Raw genomic sequence first — 25,669 nt, forward strand, 5'->3', positions numbered from 1 at the left:
GCGAGTAGAGTAGAGTAGAGTGCGAGTAGAGTAGAGTGCGAGTAGAGTAGAGTAGAGTGCGAGTAGAGTAGAGTGCGAGTAGAGTAGAGTGCGAGTAGAGTAGAGTAGAGTGCGAGTAGAGTAGAGTGCGAGTAGAGTAGAGTAGAGTGCGAGTAGAGTAGAGTAGAGTGCGAGTAGAGTAGAGTAGAGTGCGAGTAGAGTAGAGTAGAGTGCGAGTAGAGTAGAGTAGAGTGCGAGTAGAGCAGAGTAGAGTGCGAGTAGAGTAGAGTAGAGTAGAGTGCGAGTAGAGCAGAGTAGAGTGCGAGTAGAGTAGAGTAGAGTAGAGTGCGAGTAGAGTAGAATGTGAGTAGAGTAGAATGTGAGTAGAGTGCGAGTAGAGTAGAGTGCGAGTAGAGTAGAGTAGAGTGCGAGTAGAGTAGAGTGCGAGTAGAGTAGAGTAGAGTGCGAGTAGAGTAGAGTAGAGTAGAGTAGAGTGCGAGTAGAGTAGAATGTGAGTAGAGTAGATTGTGAGTAGAGTGCGAGTAGAGTAGAGTGCAGTGCGAGTAGAGTGCGAGTAGAGTAGAGTAGAGTGCGAGTAGAGTAGAGTGTAGTGCGAGTAGAGTGCGAGTAGAGTAGAGTGCGAGTAGAGTTTTTGGAGTAGCCCTTCGACCTTGCTGATGACCGTGTGAACGCAATGCAACAAATATCAACATTTCACCCCCAAACCCACCTCAGAGTATAGTCCAGTTCATTACTAGGTGCCATTTCATGGGGAAAATAAATAAATACATTTAGTCAACCGAATTCCTATCTCACCGCTCAGCAAAGCGTGCTTGATTGCACCATTGTCATTCAAATGATCTGATCTCCATATGAGCCCCTCACATTCATGTTTTTCCTTACACCAACCTTGCGAGGCGCGGAACAAAACAAACGTGCACCTTTTGACTTGTTCTGTCCCCGGAAATCTCATCATCACGCCTGTCTGCAGTGTTCTTGCGATGGGGATGGTGCCAGAAGTGGGATGGCGAGCAGGTTTCTTTGTCTTGCGTTGGGGCAGAGCGCTCTCCTCTCAGAATCCGCCTCCGCTGCGGTCCACAGATATGGGGGCGCGGCTGTCCAGGGTCAGCTCCGCCGCCTTCATCAGGACGGCCAGACGGCTGTCCGACACCTGGCCTTTCTTAACGGCGCTCATCAACTACACATTGTACAGAAGACAAGACGGGACACGTTAAAACCCTGTACACCCAACCCCACCCGGACCCGACAGTGGGCGATGCTGCGGTTTCCAATCCAATAACGCAGTACTATAAACGGAAACAAATGGACCTTAACAGGTCTATACGTATCCCACGCTTTAACATGTCCCCATAACAACATTGCCATGTCATGTTAGTTCCTAGTACCTGGAACTAACATTACTGATTGTTACTGGTATAACTGGTATAATAAATACCAAAGGACTACAGTTTATTTTCAATTTAGTTACTGTACCTTTACTATGGTACCCTATTGTGATATGAAGTGATATGAAAATACATTTATTTAACCCATTCTGACCTGAGATCAGATTCATACGAGGTTTCCGCCGGACACACACTGGTCTGATGAACCCATTCTGACCTGAGATCAGATTCTAGAAATGTCAGTCGCTCTTCGATTTTTCAAAAATAGCAGACCTACAAGCTCGTATCGCGCCACTCGGTGGCGCGATATGAGCTTGTAGATCTGCTATTTTTCAATAGCTAAAGCATAACATGATGCTAACACCAAAATGGGTGCCCGGTCAGAATGGGTTAAAAATGATTATAGAAACATTTTTTGAAGAACCAGATTTTATCTTCAATGTGTTTTCCACAAATTAGTCTTGAAAAATGGGGGTTAGGGTTAGGTTATAATCAGAGTTGTCTTATATTGTAACATATACAGTACGGTACTATAAGTGAAACCCGTCCGAAACCTGCTGTAACGAGCACTACAGTCATATGCCGACTTCTAGTGCTGCGTTCACACGGGCAGATGCAAAGATACAGTCTACCATTCATTTTCAATGGAAGCCAGCGACATGAAGATGCAAAGATACATTCGATGTTTGACAGCTACAAAGCTACAAAAAGGTTGAACTGGTTTCAACTTCAGCTGCAAAGGTACAAAGCTACAAATACACTGTGTAGCTTTGCATCTTTTGCATCTGTCCGTGTGAACGCAGCATAAGCAGGAGGTGTTATAATAATAATAATAATAATGAATTTTATTTATATTGCACTTTCATTCACAAGGAATCTCAGAGTGCTACAAGGTTAAAAACATATGGTCTATCATAAAGAATCTATTCTATGCTCGCTCCGGGGGGAAATATCTAAACCTCTCCGTTAGCGTGAAAACCGGGCATGAATGTTTGCTGTTGAGCCAGAAGGCAAAGCTCTCGATCTACAGGTCAAGCTTTCTTCCTACTGTCACCTATGGTTATGAAATGTGGGTCATGACGGAAAGGACAAAATCACGGATACAAGCGGCATCTCCCTTAGGGATATCGTGAGGAGATCAGCCATCCGTGAGAGACTCTGAGAATAGTCACTGCTCCTTTACGTAGGAAGGAGCTAGTTGAGGATGGTTCAGGCATCTAGTATATCTCTACACAGCAGGCCTGGGAACGCCTCAGGAGCCAACGTGACCAGGGACGTGACCAGGGAAGGGGAAGTGTGGGATTCTCTGATGGAACTCAACTGCTACCTCTGTGTTACGCGAGAAGGGATGGATGGACGGATGTACTGACAGACAAACGCACGCACGCACGCACACACAAATGACATACCTGCAGGAACTCATCAAACTCAACCTGTCCGTTCTTGTTGAGGTCCACCTCGTTAAGGATGTCATGCAGGCTGTCCTCATCTATCTGGAGATTAATATTCTGATGACCAGAGAGAGAGAGAGAGACTGGTGATATGGTGCATTGACTGACATATTGTAGATCATTGGTTCCTGCTCATTAGTTGGAACTAATAAGAACCCAAACAAGTGATAATAGCCGATCTACTAACTCACAACATGTTGCGATGTGACACGTGAACTTGTGGATCTGCTAATGTCAATGGAGAGAGAGAGAGAGACTCACTTGCAGGACTCTCTGAACATCCACAGTGGTGATGAATCCTTTGTTGTCCTTGTCAAACTTGTGGAAGCGAGTCTTATACCTGTGAAGCAGACAAGAGAAAAACGTACTTCACGTCACTAAAAACTCACAGTACGTCTTTCCACAGCACCACTGGTCCTCAAAGTGATGTTGTTATGGATAGAAATGAGCCTACAGTATCTACAATTTAACATATGCTCTTAAGCGGAGCGACTTACAGGTGTTAATTGAACTGTAGTCAATGACAAGTACACACAGGCTGCCAAAGGGCTGCGGGGTAAATACTGTTTTATTCTTTTGTACGTACCATAATAATACAACATGAGATTCTAAAAATGAACAGTGTAATTCAAGGGGTGCCGTGGATGAAAAGGTTACTTACAGGTGTGTGTAGCAACGTGCCTTGCACCACTCGGCTAACAGCGCCACAAGGTGATCGTTTACCTCATGACTTCCTGGTAGTCCAGATTGATCTCGGTCTTGTTGAGCGCTTCGGAGCGCGAGCGGTATCCCATCTCCTGGTGCAGGAACGTCCTGGCCGCCTCCAGCTCCGTCTGAGTGGAACACGACCATTATCGTTATTTATTAGAAACCACTTCTTGAACCCTATACCTGGTTAACCGGAGTCCCTCAGGGCTCTATACTGGGCACTTCTCTGTTTTATATGGTGTGTGTGTGTGTGTGTGTGTGTGTGTGTGTGTGTGTGTGTGTGTTTGTGTGTGTGTACACACACACACAGACCATATTATGGTCTGTGTGTGTGTGTGTGTACAGTATGTCCAACACTTTTACTTTTCAAATTAAAAAAAAAGTAGCAAAAGTAGCAGATCTACAGTATAATGTAAACGTTTAAACGTTTGATACGTAACTTTTGTGTGACACCGGCCGTGTTTCAATTTGTCTGAGCAGCCCGATTAGCGTAGAACGAATTCATTTGTTTGCAACACCTTCGGCAAGTGTGGGACATTTTACGAAAAAACACAAAAACGATTAATATGGAGATAAGAGGTTTCTGCCCCTTAACCAATTCTGACCTGAGATCAGATTCATACGAAGTTTCCACCGGACACACACTGGTCTGATGAACCCATTCTGACCTGAGATCAGATTCTAAAAAAATGTCAGTCGTTCTTCGATTTTTCAAAAAATAGCAGACCTACAAGCTCGTATCGCGCCACTCGGTGGCGCGATATGAGCTTGTAGATCTGCTATTTTTAAATAGCTAAAGCATAACATGATGCCGACAGTCAGAATGGGTTAAGGAAAGATAGAGGGTTGGCGTCACTAGGAGTTTGTTAAATCAGCATCCTGTAAATTGTTTTGAGGGGTCCTTTGTCACCAGGGGAAACAGAGTCTCACACCAGAGTCCACACCTTGGCATGGATTTCACTCTCACACACATACACAGATGTATACATTCACACGCATATATCCCATTCTGACCGGGCACCCATTTTGGTGTCAGCATCATGTTATGCTTTAGCTATTTAAAAATAGCAGATCTACAAGCTCATATCGCGCCACCGAGTGGCGCGATACGAGCTTGTAGGTCTGCTATTTTTTGAAAAATCGAAGAACGACTGACATTTTTAGAATCTGATCTCAGGTCAGAATGGGTTGATCAGACCAGTGTGTGTCCAGTGGAAAACTCGTATGAATCTGATCTCAGGTCAGAATGGGATATATACAGTATGCGCACGCATGCACAGTCCCCCCTGGGGGGAGGATAAAGGGTGTGGACTCCTCCATTGTCCAGTGATGTAAGCAGAATGGCTGCCAGCATGTTGTAAGGCCAGCAGGGATTAGGACACCAAAACCTAAACTGGTTCTCAGGACATTCAACACACCAGAACACCATTGTGTAACACACTAAACTTGCAGATGTACAAGCTCACATGACTGAGTAAAGCATAGTTTTGTGCCAGGGACCACCAGAAGAGAATATTTGTGTTGGAAACATATTAACCCATTCTGACCTGAGATCAGATTCATACGAGGTTTCCGCCGGACACACACTGGTCTGATTAACCCATTCTGACCTGAGATCAGATTCTAAAAATGTCAGTCGTTCTTCGATTTTTCTAAAAATAGCAGACCTACAAGCTCGTATCGCGCCACTCGGTGGCGCGATATGAGCTTGTAGATCTGCTATTTTTAAATAGCTGAAGCATAACATGATGCTGACACCAAAATGGGTGCCCGTTCAGAATGGGTTAAAGGGGAATACCACTCATTTTCAACATTAATATACCTATAGAGGTGTTGTGTGGAAAGAATAAAAAAGTCCCCCCCATTCTGTGTTTCCTAGAACTGGAGGTCTGAAAAAAATCATTAACATAAAGGTCAAGGTTATCTTTATTTGTCTCCCTTGGGAGAAATTTGTCTTGGAGACAGAGTCACAGCTGCATACGAATAACAGACACGTTCACATACGAAAAGAAAAAACACCATAAAACACCCACATACACAAAACAGAGATATTGCACACATTCCCTTGATAAAGTGCAACTATAGTCATTAAAGTGCATTCGGCAATCCCTGATTGAGCATTTTAGTTGACAGGGGAACAAAAGAGTGTTTAAATCTATTATATACACACCGTGGAGTTCTATACCTCCTACCGGATGGCATCAGCTCGTACTCTCGGTACAGTACATGCAAGGGGTCAGATACAATATTCCGAGCCTGTCTCACCACTGCTTGTTCAAAGATGGCCTGGGGAGTGATGGGTGGGGTGGACATGCCCATGATCTTCCCAGCCATGTTTGCTAGCCTACTTACTTGAGACTTGTATTTCACAGTTAGATTGCCAAACCAGCTGGATATACCGTATTTTAGGATTGACTCTATACTAGCTCTGTAAAAGGTCAACATGATATTTCTACTGACTCCAAAAAGCCTAAGTCTTCTGAGAAAGTGTAGACGTCGGTGTGTCTTAGAACACAGTGTTGTAACATGCGTGTGCCAGCTCAGGTCCTCATCGATCTGTACTCCCAGATATTTATTTCATTTCATTTAACATGATGTCATCTTGTCTTGTCTGATGTCTTTACATTTGATTAAGGTCTTATATTAATGTAAAAGAAATAGCTACATGTAGAATCTTGTATCCCGGCATGAAGTGACGTGCAGTGAGTTTGTATATCTGCTATTTTTGAGAACCACTGTTCTAAAAAGATAATCTAAAATGACACAGGGGCTTTCCTGGTTTTAATGGGTTAAGTTACTAAATATTTAAAACTAAAATCAAACCATACAAACTAATAATACCTATTGCTTTTTGCCAGGTGATTGAAAAGCGCCTGGACTATATTTTCACCGACCACTACTGACGACGGGTAAAGACGACTATTGTGGCGACTTTAGTGACGGCCTAGTCATTATTGATTGGCTGCCTAAGCCAATGATGGGCTGAACGCCGCAACGCGGAGCGAGTGGCAACAGCAGCTAACAGAAGCTAATGTTATGAGCTAACTGGAGCTAGAGGACGACCATAACAAAACACAGTGAGTGAACCAACAAAAGAACGTCAGAAACGAACGAAAAAAGAGCTTGTTGCACCTGGCAGTTAGAACGGAGAGTCAGTGTTTCATGTGGTGTGTACAGTGTTTCAGAGTGTGTTTGTGGCGGTCCCGTGTTACCTTCTTCCGGTCCTCGCTCCAGTCCAGGTGTTTGGCCATGATCTCCACGATGCGGGGCAGAGCCTCGTCGGCCGCCTGCACGTTCAGGAAGCCCAGGCGTGTCCGGCGGGCGATCACGTCGATGGCGGTGCAGGCGTACTCCTTGATGGCATACACCACCTAGTGGTTGGGAGGAGGGAGTCCAGTGGCATTTTCATTTTATCACAGTGATGGCAAAAAGTAGCCCATAGACCTATAGAGCAGTGGTTTTCAACCTTTTTCATATCAAGGCCCATTCTTTTTTGGGCATTTGAGCCACGGACCAACGGTCCAAACGGACCAAAACTAAAGAATGTTGTTATCGTTGGATAAAATCTTGCCCAGAATTCCATGCTGCATTGATGTTGGTACCACAGGAGAGATAACAGGCAAACGTTGATCAAAATAACAATTCTCCTACATTCTCTAATTGTAGACTTCTTGAAAATTAAGTAATTAATTTAACAATCATTTAACTCTTGAGTGCGTAAAATGAAACCAAATGGACCATACGGGTCCATTTGGTTTCATGTTACTCTCTCAATAAGGGTCCATTTGGTTACCAACTCTCCGTCATTTAGCTGGGGACCACCTGGAACCCCTCAAGGAAAACTGGTGGTCCCGGACCACTGGTTGAAAACCACTGCTTTAGAGCATATTCTTGCCTTGCATGGAGTCTGAATGACTGAAATCAGCCGTGGTGACTGAGAACTAATCCACGTGTATAAAGAAATCTCCTCGTACCTCGCTCTCGATGTAGGGGAACTCTGACACCAGTCTCTTGCCGACGATGGGCCACCTCTTCCCCGTCACCTTGGCCATCTTGGCCACGTCGAACGCCTTCCCGCCGTACGTGGACGCCAGGTGCTGAGCCACCTGCCAATCAAAGGGAAGCATAATAGTACAGGTCATAAAAGGATACAGCCGTCAAAGTGTGACTAACTGGCACCCGTCTAACTGGACAAGTCTACTGTAGCTTGCCAAAATAAATGAAATGAAACCCCCACTGTTTTTCCGTAATAAATATGCCTTCACCGCTCCTAGTATTGATTATCTCAATACGAAGAAGTATAAAGTTATTAAATGTGTCAGTAATTTATTTGTATATTGAGGCTATTTGTCATATCTGTCCTGCATGGCTCAGGAGGTAGAGCAGGTCATCCAATATTCTGTGAAAATCTGTGAAATCCACATGTCACACAAACATACGCGATGCAATGCAATATAACTGTACAAACAAAATAACAGGCAACGCAATTGCATGATGGTAACCATGGCAACGAATGATGTCTGTTTCCTGTTTCTGCACAAGGAGGGCGAGTGTATTATTTTATACCCAGCACCCTAATCAAGGGAACTTGATTCAGCTGGAGGGGCACTTCCTGACGAGGTAACCTCCCGAGAGCACTTCAAGTCAAGGGACTGGTTTCAGAAAGGGCCATACATTGCCTCCAATGAGTCGGTCGGTGCGAGCTTACCACCATTGGTGTGTGTGAATGTGGGAAGTGAGGACGCTGGCGTCGACTGTTCGACTGCTTCACCTACCAATGTATGAATGAATGAACCATTGTAAAGCGCTGAAAATGCCATTCATTTATACATGATGTTCCAGCTTTCAACGACAAAAAACACAATAAAATGTGTGACAATTAATCGTGACAGCCCCCCCATCACGACCACCAGAGATGAAACGGTGAAATGTCATGACGACATCTGAAGATGGACTCTCTCTCTCCCTCATCAGAGTTAAACGCTAAGTGGCCGTCCTGTGTTTGGGAGGAGAAAACAGGGGATTGGCTATTTGCTATTCAGATCGCGATTCCTCGCCACTTCTTGCGAAAAGGGCAAATGTTGTCCAAATATCAACAGTGACCTTTTAGGAATATTTCCAGAGAATGTGGCGGCAAGAAGGCCTAATGAGGGCCAGTGGTGGGGGAAAAAAGTATTCACATACTGTATGTTTACTTACCGTTAGTAAAAGTATCCATACTGCAATGTAGAAATACTCTATAAGTGAAAGTCCGAATTTCAAAATGTGAGTACAAAAGTTTTTGATATATTTTGATTATGCAGAATGTCCCATTTCATACGTTTTCAAATGTATAAATGATATCAAAATAGTGTGTCGCTTCGGGAATCGTGACACATTGTGAGTTTGTAGATCGGCTATATTCAAATGGGCAAAATGTATATAGGGTTGAAGTGGTTATAATAATCAAAATAAACAGTAACTAGTACAGTAACTACATTTTCAAATAATTGTAGTGGAGTAAAGGTACAATATTTGCCTACGAGATGCAGAGCAAAAGAAAAACTCCTGAAAACCGTAAATAATCTAGTTATGTAAAAGAAAAATACCTCAAAGTTTTACTTAAGCAGAGTACTTGAGTACATAGTTACTTTACACCAGTGGTTTTCAAACCCTTTTCATATCAAGGACCATTATTTATTCAGCATTTGAGCCACGGACCAACATGTGATGAGATTTAAACTAAAAAATATTTAGTTAACGTTGGACAACATTTTGTCCATGATGTATTGATGTGGTAGCATAGGAGAGACACCAGGCATACAATTATTCTACATTCCAATTGTGTAGACTTAATTGAAAATTAAGTAATGCAGACGTTTAATAGAATGTTTTTTTTTTTTCTTGTTCTTTTTTTAATAATTTTTATCCCACGATTTTTCAACCAATTTTTTTCACCCAGTGTCAATTATCTAATGTAATCCTGGGCGCTACACTTCCTCTGCCAACCTGGGGGTGCAGCGGACTGGCCTCATGCTTCCTTCTATGCATGAGGAGTCCAAGCTGCTTCTTTTCACCTGACGGGGGGGAATTTCCCCGGCCGGACGTAGCATGTGGAAGGAACACGTTATTCCGACCAGTTCCTTTCCCCTCCATCAGGCACCCCGGCTGGCCAGGGGGAGGTAGTTTAGAGACCAGGATTACTGCATGTTTTTGTGAGGGTACCTACCCTAGGGGACACGGAGAGAACATGCAAACTCCACACAGAAAGGCCCTTTCGCCAACCCCGCCTCGGGTATGGGCACTGACGGCGCGTAGGAGGGAACACGCCCCCAGCACCCACAGCGTCCCCAGCAGGAATCGAGAGTGTAAAATGAATTTTACGCTCTCAGGAGTTAAAGATCTATAAGGGTCTAGTTGGTTACCAACTCTCTACCATTTAGCTGGGGACCACCTGGAACCCCTTCAAGGACCCTGGACCACTGGTTGAAAACCACTGCTTTACACCACTGATGAGGGGTGCATGCACTAAGCAACCCTTCCACTGAACACGCAGTGCTTTTCATTGTAATGAAAACACACACCTTTTATTTCCATTTACTCAAAAGGGGAAAGTGAGCTGAAATGACATCAAATGTATCCACCCAGTAGAATAGAGTCGTAGGTCGATATCATAATGGATATAATATGATTCAATATGGCTTGATACTCAAACCCACAGAGGAAATCCAATGTTTATTGCTTTAAGTGCTAGGGAACCCCGCTCTGTTGTTGTCTAGCTGTTATCTAGCTGAGGTGTGTGTGTGTGTGTGTGTGTGTGTGTGACCAACCTCGTTCTCCAGGCCATAGTCTTGCACCAGACATATGTACAGAGTGCGTGTGTGTGTGTGTGTGTGTGTGTGTGTGTATGTGCGTGCCCCACCTCGTTCTCCAGGCCGTAGTCCTGTACCAGGCGTATGTAGAGAGTGGGGGTCCAGCCTTTAGCCCCCTCCAGCATCAGGCCGTCGGTCTTGGCCGGGCCGGCCTTCAGCCCGTGGGCTTTGACCGCTGCGTCCAGCGTCTCCTCCGCCATGGAGCGGTAGGTGGTCCACTTCCCACCTGGACACCATGGGTGGGGAAAAAGTACTCACTTTTATTACTTATTCATTAAAAAAGTATCAATACTGCAATGTAGGGCCCAGGCGGTGGCGTAACCGTCTGGGCACCCCGACTGGTAATCCAGTCGCAGTGTGCCGCGGGTTCGACTCCCGAGCCTGACACGGCCTTTACTGCATGTCTTCCCCCATCTCTCTCCCTTTTCCTGTCAGCCTACTGTCTGTCCCTTCAAAAAACCAATAAAAGGCGTAAGCCGCAAAAAAATATCAAAAAAATGATAATACTGCAATGTAGAACTGCTCACGTTACACGTAAAAGTCCGGAATTCAAAATGTACTCGAGTTAAAAGTACAAGTAGTCCAAGTAGTGGTCCAGGCGCATGCCACATATAGGCTTTGGCCTGACAGCGTGTTGCGTGCTTGAGTCTCGTTCATGACGACCTTTGCTGAATGTCTCTCCCCTTCTCCCTCTTTCCTGTCTATCTTCACTTGATACTATCAATAGGCAGAAAAGCCAAAAAACTGTACTTAAAGTACCAAAAGTAAAATTACGTAAGTTTTCAAAAGTGATCTAATCAAACAATTTTTCTAATTATATACATGTTATTATATTGTCTCTGTCGGGTGGAAACCTCATGTCCAAAACTGTTAACTTTTCAGGATTCAAATTCAAAAGCATCAAAAGTAGATCTACAAGCTCAAAACATGTCGCTTCGCACCGTGTTTCCAGCTTGCGGATGATCTGCTACTTTTTGTGTCATGCTGTAGTATGATCAAGAAGGGCGTTAATTTACGCAAAAACACAAAAAGTTAAAATATGGAGATAAGGGGTTTCTGCCCCGACAGCAAAGATATACACACCTCCCTTATATAGAAACCTAAGTGCATGCTCTCTCTCTCTCTCTCTCTCTCCCTCTCTCTCTCACACACACACAAACACACACAGTCACCTGCGATAGTGACCAGTCCACTGTCACTGATGTTGACGATGTGGTTCCGGCAGATGGACTGGGTGTCTTTAGAGTTGGGGTCGGTGACCAGGGGCCGGATGCCACTCCACGCTGCCAGCACGTCCCCTCGACGCACTGGGGACAGACGGACACACATACACACACATTAAATGAAACTCATAGCCATCTGCCAAAGGGTGGCGCTATACTGTGGTACTCAATTGAAAACTTTAAAAAATGTATAACTCATGCCCCGTTTGTGTACAGCCTTGAGTCTCCTCATGAAGGAATGACCTGCCATTTTGAATAATTTCTTTATTTACAATGTACTGCGTCGCTCTTAATTCAAAAACTACTGCTCTATAAGTGAAGACGGTGTGCGGGACCATTTTCTTCTCATGATTTGCATTTGGTTGCCGGCTCCGACGCACCTGTCCTTGTAGGTGTGCACAAGGCCTTTTCATTACAAACTTCAGCTGTTGGAAAAGATATACAAGCTCAGCGAACTGAGTGCTGCGAACCGAGTGCCGCACTATTTAGCTTTTAGATCTGCTATTTGTTTTTAAATTGTGAAAATGTGGAGCAAATCTTTGAATATTCTTTCCCCTGGAACAACATATTTTCAGATTTGGGCTGCAGGCCAATTACATATTACACATAGTCTGAGAACCATGAGGAAACTTTAGAAAACTTGTTTTGTAGAATCATGTCCTCGGGTCGTATTGGGCTGAATGGATGCTCTAACCTTCCACGTCGGGGCTGAGGTAGTGGCGGATCTCGCTCAGGATGAAGTTGATGTCTTCCTCGGAGGGCGTGGGGTGTGCCGTCACGCTGGTGGGCGAGTCCGTGGTCCCGGCGATGGTCATCTTCTGCCACGGCAGGAAGAAGATGACGCGCCCGTCGCTGGTGGCCGGGTCCAACAGGCCCATGTTGTCAGGACTGAGCGGACGGTTGGGAGGGTGGGTGGGGCAAGAAAAAGCAATTGATTGATTGAACACTTACAGAAGATTTGCGTTAAAAAATAGCAGATATACAAGCTCACGGCACTGCACTGTTAGCTTGTACATTTCTGAAAAAACGTATGTTGCTATACAAGCAAGTAAAAAGTTCTTTCAGGTTGGGTCATTCTATTAGGTTAGTTTTGAGTTTGGGTAGGGACATCTTTGATGGCTTTTGGGAAAGCATTCCACGTTTTAGAATAGCAGAATTAATTTTCAGCTGGAAGCTGGGATTAGTTATTAACACGTTAACTGTCACCTGGTGGACTCAAGAGCCAACCGCACACTGCCGACCGGATCTACTTCGTTTTAGTGTGTTGCACGCTGTATCCACGTCCGGTTTGAGCGCCCATCTTAGATGCTAAATAATTAGCGCCAATTCTAGCGAGCTAAAATGACCTTGCTCTAGAAAACATCAATGTTCCAATCGAGATCACTGGATAATCATAAAAGACCTCCGAACATCGCATGTTTTGTCAAAACCATGGAGAGCTCCGTAGATTTAGAAAAAATAAAATAAAATAAATGAGTGATCCGGTTTGATATCAATAATAAAGCTTATCTTAAATAGCGGTTGCCACTTAAGATTCTAATTGGCTGAACGTTACGTCACGAGCAGTTAATTTGTTATGGAAGAGCCGGTCAAAACTGGCAAAGACGACGACGAGTACGGAAGGAGGACAGAGGCGGTAAGAGCAATTGGGGGAGGACAGATGAAGAGTAGAGATATGTAGTAGTGAGGAGGAAGAGAGGGGGTCAGATAGGAGGGGGAGGAAGATGAGAAAGAGAGAGAGAGAATTAGGTGTCTGGCATTTCCGATGCCGTTCAAAGGGCTGTGTTAGCTAGAGGCTCCCTCAGGTTTCGCTCAATAAGCTTCGGTGAACTTTAAAAGCCTGACTTGAAGGAGGAGGAGGCGGGGGGGGGGGGGGGGCAGCATGTTGGTGTGTTGCGTCTGCGTTGTAATACTGTAGCTAAAGTCCTGTCCTCATGGAAGCGACACACATCCCTGCATGATTTGGTGACCTCGTGTTAATGTTGTTCTGCACATGGAGTGTTGGACTAGACCTGCATGTCGCAGTTGTTACACAATCGGCAATTATTTTTACATAATCGTCATAATCATTGCCATGTTGAAAAATGTCATGCGTTTATAAAGGCTTTCAAAAGTAGTAGAAATAGGAGATCTACAAGCTCAAAACGTGTCGCATTACAACGCATTTTGAGCTTTCTTTGAGCTTTTCTTATTGTTGCTCATACATTGTTTGAGAAACAAAAATCACAGAATTCTTTTAGTAACATTTGGTTTCATTTTACACTCAAGAGTTAAAGATCTACAAGGTTCCATTTGGTTACCAACTCTCCCTCATTTAGAGGGGGACCACCTGGAAGGACCACTGCCCTGACCACTGGTTGAGAACCACCGATTCGTTAAAAGAGAACCGTTCAGGAATCGGGACAGTTAAGAGGGAATCGTTAACATCCTAAACTATCCCAAAACTAACCTAGTATCCAGTAGGAGGCGTATTGTGCTGTGTCATACCTCTAGTATCCAGTAGGAGGCGTTGTTCTGTCGTGTCATACCTGTAGTATCCAGGGATCACAATGTGAACTCCGGCGCTGGGCTGGCAGATGTTCTCCAACTTCTCGTTGTCCATCTTCCTCAGAGAGTCGGTGAAGGGGCCGGTGGCGTTGATCACACACTTGGCCCTCACGTCGAACTCATCTCCTGGAACCAGGGCGAGACAATAGGACCACATGAGAGCAGCCACAAGAGATCCCCCTAGCTAGCTTATCCCATTTAGGCCTGACCTCAATTTAAAAAACAATATTCTAAATCCTCCAGTTTTCTGAAATAAATATTTTGAAGGATTTTACAAAAATAGCAGACCTACAAGCTCGTGAGCTTGTAGATTTGCTATTTTTCAATAGCTAAATTATAACATAATGTTTAAAACACCAAAAGCATGCAACTTCAATCAACTGAGTGAAAGTCATTGTACACTACTTACAAACCTACTCGCCCAATAAAAGTCCTTTTGGACCAGTCTAAAGTATTATACTCCACTTAAGCGTGCGGGGCGTGCTTCGAGATTTAGTTCACACATTGTGGCATTCTGGAACATGTCACCAGGCAGAAACATCATTAACGTGACAGTGGAGCAAGCATGATGTGCGTTGCGGCGAGAGAGCATCAACAGAATGACACCATCTTGGATTTGTGCTCTCCTCTGGCGAGTCTGCTCTACCATTCATAATGTTGCGGGCTGTAGTTTACTAGTTTCACATGTAAATGTATGTGGGTTTATTATCACAACTGGTGCATACAGAGTGCATGTTTACCAATTTATGCCAGCTGTGCCAAGAGTTCCCATTTGCATTCACGTCTTTGTGTGGAGTATGTTTCCAGCGCTTAGTTTTATAATAATAATAATGAATTGCATTTTTATAGTGCTTTTCCAAGTGCTCAAAGGCCAAAGCGCTTTAAAATGGTTCATTCATTCATACATTGGGAGGTGAAGCGGCGAACAGTCGACGCCAGCGTCCTCACCTTCTCACATTCACACACCAATGGTGGTGAGCTCACACCGACCAACTCATTGGAGGCAGTGTAGGGTTCAGTGTCTTGCCCAAGGACACTTCGACATGTGGACAGGAGGAGCCGGGATTCGAACCGCCGACCCAGGGATCATTGGACGACCTGCTCTACCTCCTGAGCCACAGGATTTGTATATGTATATGTATTTGTATATATGCTATAAGGAAGGTCCGGAGGGACCGAAACATTGCTTCATTAAATAAGACAACACTCATGTACCGAGCAAATACACAGTGTGCGGGTGTACCTTATTGCTTTGATTGATGTCCACTGGCCTACGTACCTGTGCATACGCCAAATTTCTAGGCGTGCGAAAGTTCTCTCCTACAGAACAGCTACAAGGAAAATATGTATCGAAAATGAGATGCTGCATCTCATTCTCAAGGGGATATCCCTTAATAAAAATCTGAAATATCCTTGTAGACATTCAACATACAGCTACAAAATAAGAGGTCCTCAACACTGTATCTGTGGCCATTTAGGGAGCATATAAATAGATTTAGGCTCTAATCTTTTTTTTTCCTTTTTTTTTACCAAAGACCTGCTGGCTTCTATGGAATCAGTCGTGGTGACTTGAATCCATGAAACAAGCCAGCCCAACATATCAACCTTCTCTCACACACACACACAAACACACACCGGTGAGGACATCTCGACAGTGGGCACCGCACACCCTCTCCTGGCCGGTCTGCGGGTCGTTCTTCTTCAGCAGGTGGAGCACCTCGGTGTAGTTGGCCACGGCGGCTCCGTGGCGTGCGGCGGTCAAGGCGATGGCGATGTTCATACGAGCGTCATTGTGCTGACCTGTGGAAGGACCACGAGGAGAAGGGGAGAGTGAGGCGAGGTTCATACGAGTATCGTTGGGCTGACTCATTTGCCATTTTTCTGCATTTTGAAAAACCTTTTTAAAATTGTTCAAATAGCCAATCTACAAGCTCACAACGTGTCGATGTAGATCGGCTAGTTGAATCATTTTAAAATGTTTTAAAAAATAGTAAAAAATGGCTAACGCTGCTAATTAACACTGGTTTGCAACGATTTCCGAGACTAGTGGTTCTCAAAGTTGGGTCCAGGGACCCTCAGAGTTCCTTGATGGGGGTTCCAAACGGACCCTTACAGGTCTGTACTGTAACTCTCAGAGTGTAGAAATGGAACCAAGTAGACGCTTACAGATCTGAAAACAATTGGGGTCCATTTGGTTCCATTCCTATACACTCTCAGAGTTATGGGGGTGGGGTCCTTCAGAATAAATAGGTTGAGAACCACTGCGCTAGACAAATATAAAGTGTATTTATTTAACATGGGACTACAGACATTACTACAGACAAGTACATGGACATACAGAACAGGACATGCATCTAGTAACAATGAAACCTTTCTGTAAATAACTATACAAACACAGTACTACATTCAGACAATACAGACGATACATTAGACAGCAGGCAGCGTTATCTCTGTCGAGCTCCTAAACTCCACTTTTCTTTTCTTCCGTCCTCTCTTTCTCCTTCTCTCCCTCTCGCCCTCTCCTCTCCTCAGTGCCGGGGAAGAGAAGGTCAGATTCTAAAATGTCACGGCCGTGATTGTTCCAGACGGCATAATTGGAGAAAATCCTGCATGCCCCCCCCCCCCAACCAACCCAACCCCCAATCCCCAACCTCGTCCCCCCTTCCTCACAAGGCGAGGGGTGGGGGAGGGGGGGAGGTGAAAATAAAACCTTTGCACCACGACATTCCTCTCAGTGTTTGCCACCTTGCAGTTGGATTCGGACAGTTGGACAGCTAGAGGGCTTAATTAACTGAATCTTACTTTGTGTATGTATTAAATTTGACCTTTTAAACTTTTCATTGAATTTTATGTGACACCGACAGGGATTAATTAGGGTCTGTCTGTCTGCGTGTGTGTGTGTGTGTGTGTGTCTGTCGGTCTATCTAATTATAACAACTCGAACCCTAGGCTAGCGTCGATCCCTATTCTGGGCATGTCATAAAAGGCAAACATTCTGTGAAAATAGCAGATCTACAAGCCCAGAACACGCCAGCGATGTGAGAATTGTGAGCTAGTAGATCGGCTATATTCAGCATGAGGAGATTTGGACGGTGGAGAGGGAAGAAAAGAAGGGACCCTCAAGCAACCCTGGAGGACTCAGGTCAAGGAAATATAGGGTTGAGGAGGTGGTTAAATTAATTAGGAGGACTGTAAAATAAAGACTTTGAGATTTCCCTATAAATACACAGTACATAGTCTAGCTTTAGATGGTTACATTTCCTCTCTGTCGGGTGGAAACCTCTTATGTCTCAAACTGGTACTTTTCAGGATAAAAAGAAAAAAAAGCTTGTGAATCTGCTTCTTCTGATGCTTTTGTGCGACGCTGTAGTATGGAATGGTAGTAGGGCGCTAATTTACTTTAAAAAATAAAAATAAATAAAATCACACCCGTGTGAAGTGAGGGTTTATTATCATCATACATAATCTCATTCCGGCCATTTACAATTTACATCCTCACTTTTACGTCCGCAATTTTTCCATTTAAACTTTTCTGTCCTCACTTGTTATCCTCAATTGCTTACTTTGCTCAGCCAATCAAATCATCGCTATGGGATGCTCAGCCAATCAAATCATCGCTATGGGGTACACACAAGCAGACAAAGCTGGGCGCCTCTCAAAAACAATAAAAACACTAAAAGTAAGAGTAATTTAGAGATGGAGGTTTCGGCCCAACAGAGACGATATAATAAAATGTCAAAGCTTTGTTTTCTTTTTTTTTCTCTCCTAATTTGTTCAGAGCTAATTAATCGTAAAACCATATCAGCCTTAATAGCCGAGATAGTACCCCTCGCACCCTGACGCAACACTGACTGAAATACTGAGTGAAGTGGAGCATTAACATCACCCCTCTGGACACAAACTTGCTATTTCAGTCATGTGAAATAATATAAGACGCCTCCAGCGGGGCACAAAAAGTCTCCTCATAGCCAGCCAGAGACGTAGCACATGGTTGGCTGTCTTCTGTGCCAATCTAGGGCGACACATACACTCACCCCACCCCCAATGCCACGGGGCACAGGTCTCTCTCCAGAAACCTGTCAACACATTGTGGTTAAGGACCAGTGATGTGAAGAGCTACAGGCTACTTCTGGGCACTACTGTGGGTGGGGGGGGGGGGGGGGGGGGTTGTGGGTGTCCCATCTTTGTGTGCTCCTTTTAGTCGCACAGAGTCAAGTGAAGATGTGAGGTAATACATGAGGGGAGTGGATTGGGGGTTAAGATTATCCAGAAGCATAGATCTTGAAAAATCTTGAAAATGTGTGCAAAACTTTGAATATACTATATATTTTTAAAGCAAACATTTTTAACTCAAATCTCTGCTTCTGGGTGACCCCGGAACAGAATATTCTAATATCTAACTGTGGTTCCCAAAGTGGGGTCTGGGGACGCCCAGGGGTCCTTGAGGGAGTTCCAGGGGGTCCCTAGCTAAATGATAGTTTGGAATCAAATGGACCCTATTATGGGTCTGTAACTCTGAGTGTACAAATGGAACCAAACTGACCCCAACAGGTCCATTTGATTCCATTTTTACACCGAGTTAAATTAACATTGATTTGATCTAAATTGGGGGTCCCAGAGATAGAAATGCCATTAAATGGGGGTCCGTAATCTAATGAATGTCAAACTGGGGGTCCTTGAAATTAGGTTGATAATCACTGCTAGAGCCGTAAAGATCTTCTCTTATGGGGGTCCCTGGCATATCTTTTCAAATGGGAGCCTGCGGGCTAACTAGTGTCAATTTGGGGGTCGTTGACATGAAAAGGTTTGGGAACCACTGCCTTAGGAGACATTATAGTACAGCCATATTGTGAGAGAACCTTTCACTTGGTGATACAAGCGTGAAATTTGGCATGAACATGCCTCTGGGTCACCTCTTTAACTTTTTTAACCGAGCCAGCGAAAAATCCAATATGGCAGTCATTTTTCAAGATGGCCGCCAAATAAAAAAGGCCTTTTGTGGCGGTTATGGACAACCATGGGTGCGGCCGACTCGAGACCGGGCACTGCACTCCCTGTGGGTGTGTGGAACGTGTGTGTCGAATTTGAAGTCGGTGGGGCGAACGATTCTTGGGTTACATGGATTACAGATGTACACACGCACACAAAATTCGTGCAATATAGCAGATCATTGGAACGGTTGTTCGCTTGGTGATACAAGCGTGAAATTTGGCATGAACATGCCTCTGGGTCAGCTCTTTAACCTTTTTAACCGAGCCATCCAAGAATCCAATATGGCGGTGCTATTTCAAGATGTCTACATTTCTTACAAATTTTAGGAAAAATTCACCATTATAGATAGATAGATTTATTTAATTTATTTAGTGAAAGATCGTTCCTATTATCTGCTGTACTATTAGTAGAAACGGCCTCAGGTCTAAATGTGTTGAATCATTTGTTTGTGGACTCACCGTCGTAGTACACGATGGCGCCCACCAGCTTGTCTCTCTTCAGCATGGGGAACAGCTCCAGGGCTCTGGACTTGCTGAGCACATAGCTGCTCTTCACACACTGGGAGCCGGCCACCAGGTCATACATCTTGATGCCCGCCCAGTAGTAAGGCAGCTGCCACCATCTGAGGAGGAGATTGATTAGACGGAATGTTTAACCCATTCTGACCTGAGATCAGATTCTAAAAATGTCTTCTAGATCCCGACAGTTTTCTGAAAAAGCTATGTTTCTATGTCAGTGGTTCTTCGATTTTTCAAAAATAGAAGACCTACAAGCTACTAGCGTGCCACTCGGTGGCGCGCTATGAGCTTGTAGATCTGCTATTTTTCAATAGCTAAAGCATAACGTAATGCTAACACCAAAACGGGTTCCCACCCAAAATGGGTTAAACCCATTTTGACCTGGGAACGATTCTACAAATGTCTTCTAAATTAACCCATGTGTCTATGTCAGTCGTTCTGGCCGCCGACCCCCCCCCCCCCCCCATCTGAAAATATGTAGTTCCAGGGACCCCCCCCAGAAGCAAAGATTTGAGTAAAAACGTTCGCTCTGAAATAATACATTTTCAAAGATTTGCTCCAAAAGCATAAAGCATAATATAATGCTCAAAACACCAAAAGGGGTTCCCGCCCAGAATGGGTTAAACCCATTTAGTCCCGAGTGTCTTTTCCCAATCCTATCCTATAGACGAATTCAGACACGGGTCTCATGGTCGCAGCTTACGTATTTCCTGCAGGCGGTGTGGTAAACCCACACCTCTTCTACTACAGTGAACTGTAGAGTGACTGATGTTAGTCTGCCTCAAACGTTACTCTTTTACCTGCTTTTCACCAACACTAACATTACAAAGATGCCCAGAACATCGAGATGAACCTGTGTAGTTTATGGCTGCTCCAACAGTAGTGGCAACATAAAAAATAAAAAAATTAAACTGAATTTCAAAATATCCACTGCGGTGGCTGAGAGCAGAGCCAGAGTAATGGTTCAGACGAAGCAGTGAAAGGTCCTGAAAGATACAGAACGTCAGTCTTACCATATACCCAATCTTTCCATTTTATGAATACAAGGCTGCTATACTTTATACCTCATACTAAGCATTTAAAGTATGAGGTATGTTCACTGGGAAAGAATATAATATTCAAACTAAGATTTGCACACATTTTCACGATTTTTCCAAAAATAGCAGATCTACAAGCTCAGTAGCTAATAGCCAAGGTGACACAGATGCATTGATGCATTCCAATTTCCAGGTATTAATGGGTTAAACCCATTTAGACCCGAGCCTGATTAAAAAAAAGGTCTTCTAAAGTTTTCAGAAAAAACTTTTAAATTAAAATGCACAATTAAATTATGCATTTGGCTACAAGCCTCCAACTGAAAATATTTTTGTCGGTGGGTCAAAGTGGTAAACTTGCATCTTTTGGGCTGTTTTTTGTAGAGCTGGACAACACTGTATAGCAGTGGTTCATGTCAAGGACCCCCAAATCGACATTTATTTGGCCACGGAACCGTATTTGAAAAGATATGCCAGGGACCCCCATAAGAGAACATTTTTACGTCTCTAGCAGTGATTCTCAACCATTTTAATTTCAACAACCCTCAGTTTGATATGCAATAGGCTACGGACCCCTATTTAATGGCATTTCTATCTCTGGGACCCTCTGGAACCCCTCCATTTGGTTCTGTAACTCTGAGTTACAGACCCACAAGGGTCCATTTGGTTCCAAACTATCATTTAGCTAGGGACCCCCTGGAACTCCCTCGAGGACCCCTGGGTGTCCCCGGACCCCACTCTGTATAGGACTCACTGGTAAACAGGCAGCATGATGGGCAGTGGGCCAGAGAGGTGAGGAGCAATCTCCAGCAGGTTGGCTCGCTCATGAAGAGCCTCCTTCACCATCATGTACTGAAGAAGAGGACCAGGGTTAATACAGCACTTCTTGGACACAAACTGAATTCCTTCCTGGTAATTTACCATTGTTAATTGTTGTTAATTGGCGCTGTAACTACCGTCTACAGTGGCGTTTCTGGCCGTTCTGGCACCCTATGCACGATGGAGAACAGAGTGATGCTGTGTTTTTAAAGACGAAGAGTGGTCAGTCCTGGTTCAATTGTAATTAATTCTCTTTTAATGAGATGGTAGGAATAAAGTTTAAATGTATTATTATTATATTGTCATCATCATCTCAGGGGCCACCGCTGTACTTTTTGCCAACTTTCTTACTCATATTTCCTCTTTCAAAAATGCCCCACTTTTTTCTAAACAAATGTCCATAAAACACCCCTGGTGGCCACCCATAGCCCACCAGCACTATAGGCTACTCTACTGTGTATGTGTAGGCTATGTCAGTATAGCTGCAAATTCCAGTGACCATGTCTGGGTCACAAAATGTGCATATCGGGGCAGAAATACTGTATTTCCTGAGCTCAAATTGACCAAGACCATAGTACACGTACCATCAATGACACAATGGAAGGATTTCTGAGGACGATTCTACAAATGTATTCTTCTAAATCCATGGGTTTTCTGAAAAACCCATGTTTCTATGTCAGTCGTTCTCAAACTATTTCATGTCAAGGAGCCCAAAAGTATATATGTAATTGGCCCCCGACCCCCCATCTGAAAATATGTTGTTCCAGAGAATTTAAATATTCGCCTCGGTTCGTCCCGTTTGTGTTACGCCAGGTCGCATCGCGCCCGTTCGCGGCGCTTGCGCAACTTCTCGTCTTCGCATTGACTTTGTATGTCATCGCGTCGCTCTAACCATCCAAGTCTGAACACACCTTTATGTAATGAATGTGTGAGAGAATGGGTGAATGTGATGAATGTGTGAGAGAATGGGTGAATGTGATGAATGTGAGAGAATAGGTGAATGTGATGAATGTGAGAGAATAGGTGAATGTGATGAATGTGAGAGAATAGGTGAATGTGATGAATGTGAGAGAATAGGTGAATGTGATGAATGTGTAAGAGAATGGGTGAATGTGATGAATGTGAGAGAATAGGTGAATGTGATGAATGTGAGAGAATAGGTGAATGTGATGAATGTGAGAGAATAGGTGAATGTGATGAATGTGTAAGAGAATGGGTGAATGTGTGAGAGAATGGCTGAATCGTAATGCACAATCTATGCACCATTTACCATTTATACAGTCAAATACAATGGATAATGGACCCTTAATGTTTACTCTCTCAATGAGCACCGTTGTTTTCCGCGGCGTCGATGCCTATACCTGTTCATAATCCAGCTTCATGATGGCTTTCTGCAGGTAGCGCACCCCTCCGTGGATCAGCTTGGTGCTGCGGCTGCTCGTTCCCGACGAGAAATCATCTCTCTCCACCATGGCGGTCTTGAGGTCTATATGTTCAACGAGGCGAGAACAATTCAATCCCGATTTATGTGAGCTTGTAGATCTGAGATTTTCAGTGTGCAAAAGGCTTAGAGTGCTTAGGAGAGCTTATTTTCACTGCACATGGAATCCAAATGACTGAAAAGTATCAAATTAATAAATATGACAGTAATTTCTTTGTATATTTCGATTTGTAATTTCTGCCCTGCCCAATTATAAGTTCTGACAATTAATCGTCAACTTAGATGTGTAATCGTGACAGCCCTTGTTAATAATAAAATAGCATGTGTCTGAATGGACACAGAAAATGAGTGCTGGCTATCATTCCTTGAAGCTGCAGTGTATAGACAATGACATATATTGATGGCAGTAGGGTGCTTTTGAGGTCATATGCTTGAATACAGCCATTGTAAAGTAAACGGCAGTGAGTTTGTGTTCACGTGCCAACTTCATGAGTGATGGTCCCTCCAGTAATCATGACTGAAGCCAGACGTGTCTTGGGATCCATCTAAAAGTTTGGATCCAAAAAAATGTTATTTGTGCATCCAAATCATAATTTGGATGCACAAAAGCAAGCATAAAATAAGAACAGGAAAACAAATCATCCGCAGATCTGTCAGTGTAACAACAACAAAATTCCCCACGGTAACATTGGGAACATAGATTCTGATGAATACCGTTTTGTGATGGGAGACCATCGTTTAATAGTCTCCCATCACAGTCTGAAATCAGTGGTGGCGACTGAGAGCGTAACACAATAAGAGCCAGCCCTCCAGGCCAGAACGTGGCGCCAGTGCCAGACAAATCAACGACATAAGCATAGGAGACACTTCCGCCCACCCAAGGAAGTTTAGAGGAGGAAAGGTCATGGTCACGTGACTGTGCACGACACTGGGGGCATGTTTAAGTACCAGGCCACTCAGAATAGCCAAATGGCATTGATCACGCCTCCAGGTCTTTAGTTTACTCAAGTTAGGTAATAAGACCTGGTACTTAAGACAGGCAAAATACAGCCCTGCGAGTCAAATCTCGCACCGGAGGTACATGAACACAAAAGCACTGAATGGAGCAAGCTGGACCAGCTCATATTAACAAACATTATTTATGAACCATTGAGACCCGTGTCATATAATCGGTTCAGGAATATAAAAGAAGACATATCACAGGTTGTTTTCTAATCACTTGCTTTTCGATGTGCACAGAGTGCATAGTACATCATTTTATTTTAAACAGCAGCAGGTATCGTTTCTGTTCCGGGGGTATCACAAGATTTGGCTACTAGACAGGAAACTGTGGACAGTCTCATGATACTTCTTTTTGCTCTTTAGATACCTCTATAAAATGACACATCGGTGTACACATCGAAAAGCAACACAGCAGACAATAATGCGTTATATGTCTTCTGTTATTTTCCAGAAGCGATTACTTTAGAAAATATCTCAGTCATTCAGAAATTGTGTTTGTCCATGAGCTGGTCACTGATCTCTCATTGACTCCAGTGCATTCTGCCGAACTTCCTGCTGTAGTTTGGCTCCCATGGTGCGACGAATCTGGCGTCTGGAATTACGGAATAGCGAAAATGACGTCGGTGACCTTACCTCCATTGCATATACCTCGCGCCAGTCCTTGCTGTGTTATGTATAGGGAAGGGAGCAGACAAGCCCCACAATCAGCGATGGTGATCAGCGTGGCGTGGATTCACGTATTAATAGGTTATAAAGATGGCATTTTATGCCATTCTTAGCATAGATAGATAGATATAGACCATATACTGTATACCACAGATATAAAAAAAAGAAATAGATGCCTCATTGGCCGCTGCAATTCGGCCAATGAGCGTGTGTCGACGTGAGAGCGGAAGTGCGCCAGAAGTGCTTAACCCATTCTGACCTGAGTTTTCTGAAAAAGCCATGTTTCTTTGTCAGTCGTTCTTCGATTTTTCAAAAATAGCAGACCTACAAGCTCGTAGCGCGCCACTCTGTGGCGCACTATGAGCTTGTAGATCTGCTATTTTTAAATGGCTAAAGCATAACGTAATGCTAACACCAAAAGGGGTTCCCGCCTAAAATGGGTTAAGGCACGCTACACCACATGCTGCCACTCAAGTGACTACTGGCCAATCACAGCGCGTCTTTTCCGGGACTTGTCAGACCCCCGACTACTGAAGCACCAACCAAAGGAAGCTTGGCCTCACTTGAGAGCATTCACCCCAGAGCCAGAAGAGGCGTCTATACCTTTTCTATGTATACGTGTATGTGATGAACTCACTGCGTGTCACAGCGTCTAAGGCACATCCTGAGCCGGTGGCCCCGCCCCCCACCACCAGAACGTCAAACTCCTCCTCGTCTCGCAGGGTGCTGAGCTGGGCCTGGCGGGTGGGCAGCCCGCTGGCGAACGGAACCTTCAGCTCCGCTTCTGCTGCCACGTGTGCCAGACGTGCCTGTATGGGGAACAGTGCAACGCACACACAGAGACATACACACACACACACACACACACACACACACACAAAATTAGAAAAACAATCTGGTCCAGAGATTCACAATGTTCTGGTTCCATAGAATCCAGACCCAAATCTTCCCATAGAGATTTCAAAAAATTATCAATTATTTTATCTTGACCATAAAACATTCTGATTCTGTGAAGGCAAAACAAAGGGTATT

The 25,669-nt window shown here is 44.2% G+C and overlaps 1 protein-coding gene across 1 annotated transcript in view; it reads right to left on the minus strand.

Moving 5' to 3' along the window:
* Positions 1-448: 448 nt before the first annotated feature.
* The window catches only part of LOC310854174 (glycerol-3-phosphate dehydrogenase, mitochondrial-like), a 37,525-nt gene continuing 12,304 nt past the window's right edge, over positions 449-25,669 (minus strand). The window contains exons 3-17 of the mRNA XM_083758707.1: positions 25,275-25,446; positions 22,890-23,014; positions 21,464-21,561; positions 19,616-19,779; positions 15,801-15,965; positions 14,147-14,291; positions 12,313-12,506; positions 11,568-11,702; positions 10,446-10,621; positions 7,519-7,650; positions 6,757-6,915; positions 3,560-3,669; positions 3,098-3,176; positions 2,795-2,893; positions 449-1,177 (exon numbers count right to left, since the gene is read on the minus strand). Of these exons, the coding sequence (XP_083614833.1) occupies positions 1,052-1,177; positions 2,795-2,893; positions 3,098-3,176; positions 3,560-3,669; positions 6,757-6,915; positions 7,519-7,650; positions 10,446-10,621; positions 11,568-11,702; positions 12,313-12,506; positions 14,147-14,291; positions 15,801-15,965; positions 19,616-19,779; positions 21,464-21,561; positions 22,890-23,014; positions 25,275-25,446 (2,079 nt within the window). The 3' untranslated portion in view covers positions 449-1,051. The remainder of the gene's footprint in view (positions 1,178-2,794; positions 2,894-3,097; positions 3,177-3,559; positions 3,670-6,756; positions 6,916-7,518; positions 7,651-10,445; positions 10,622-11,567; positions 11,703-12,312; positions 12,507-14,146; positions 14,292-15,800; positions 15,966-19,615; positions 19,780-21,463; positions 21,562-22,889; positions 23,015-25,274; positions 25,447-25,669) is intronic.

Source organism: Protomyctophum parallelum (assembly GCF_964188405.1).
Source record: "Protomyctophum parallelum genome assembly, chromosome: 23".
In the NCBI taxonomy this organism is placed as follows: domain Eukaryota; kingdom Metazoa; phylum Chordata; class Actinopteri; order Myctophiformes; family Myctophidae; genus Protomyctophum; species Protomyctophum parallelum.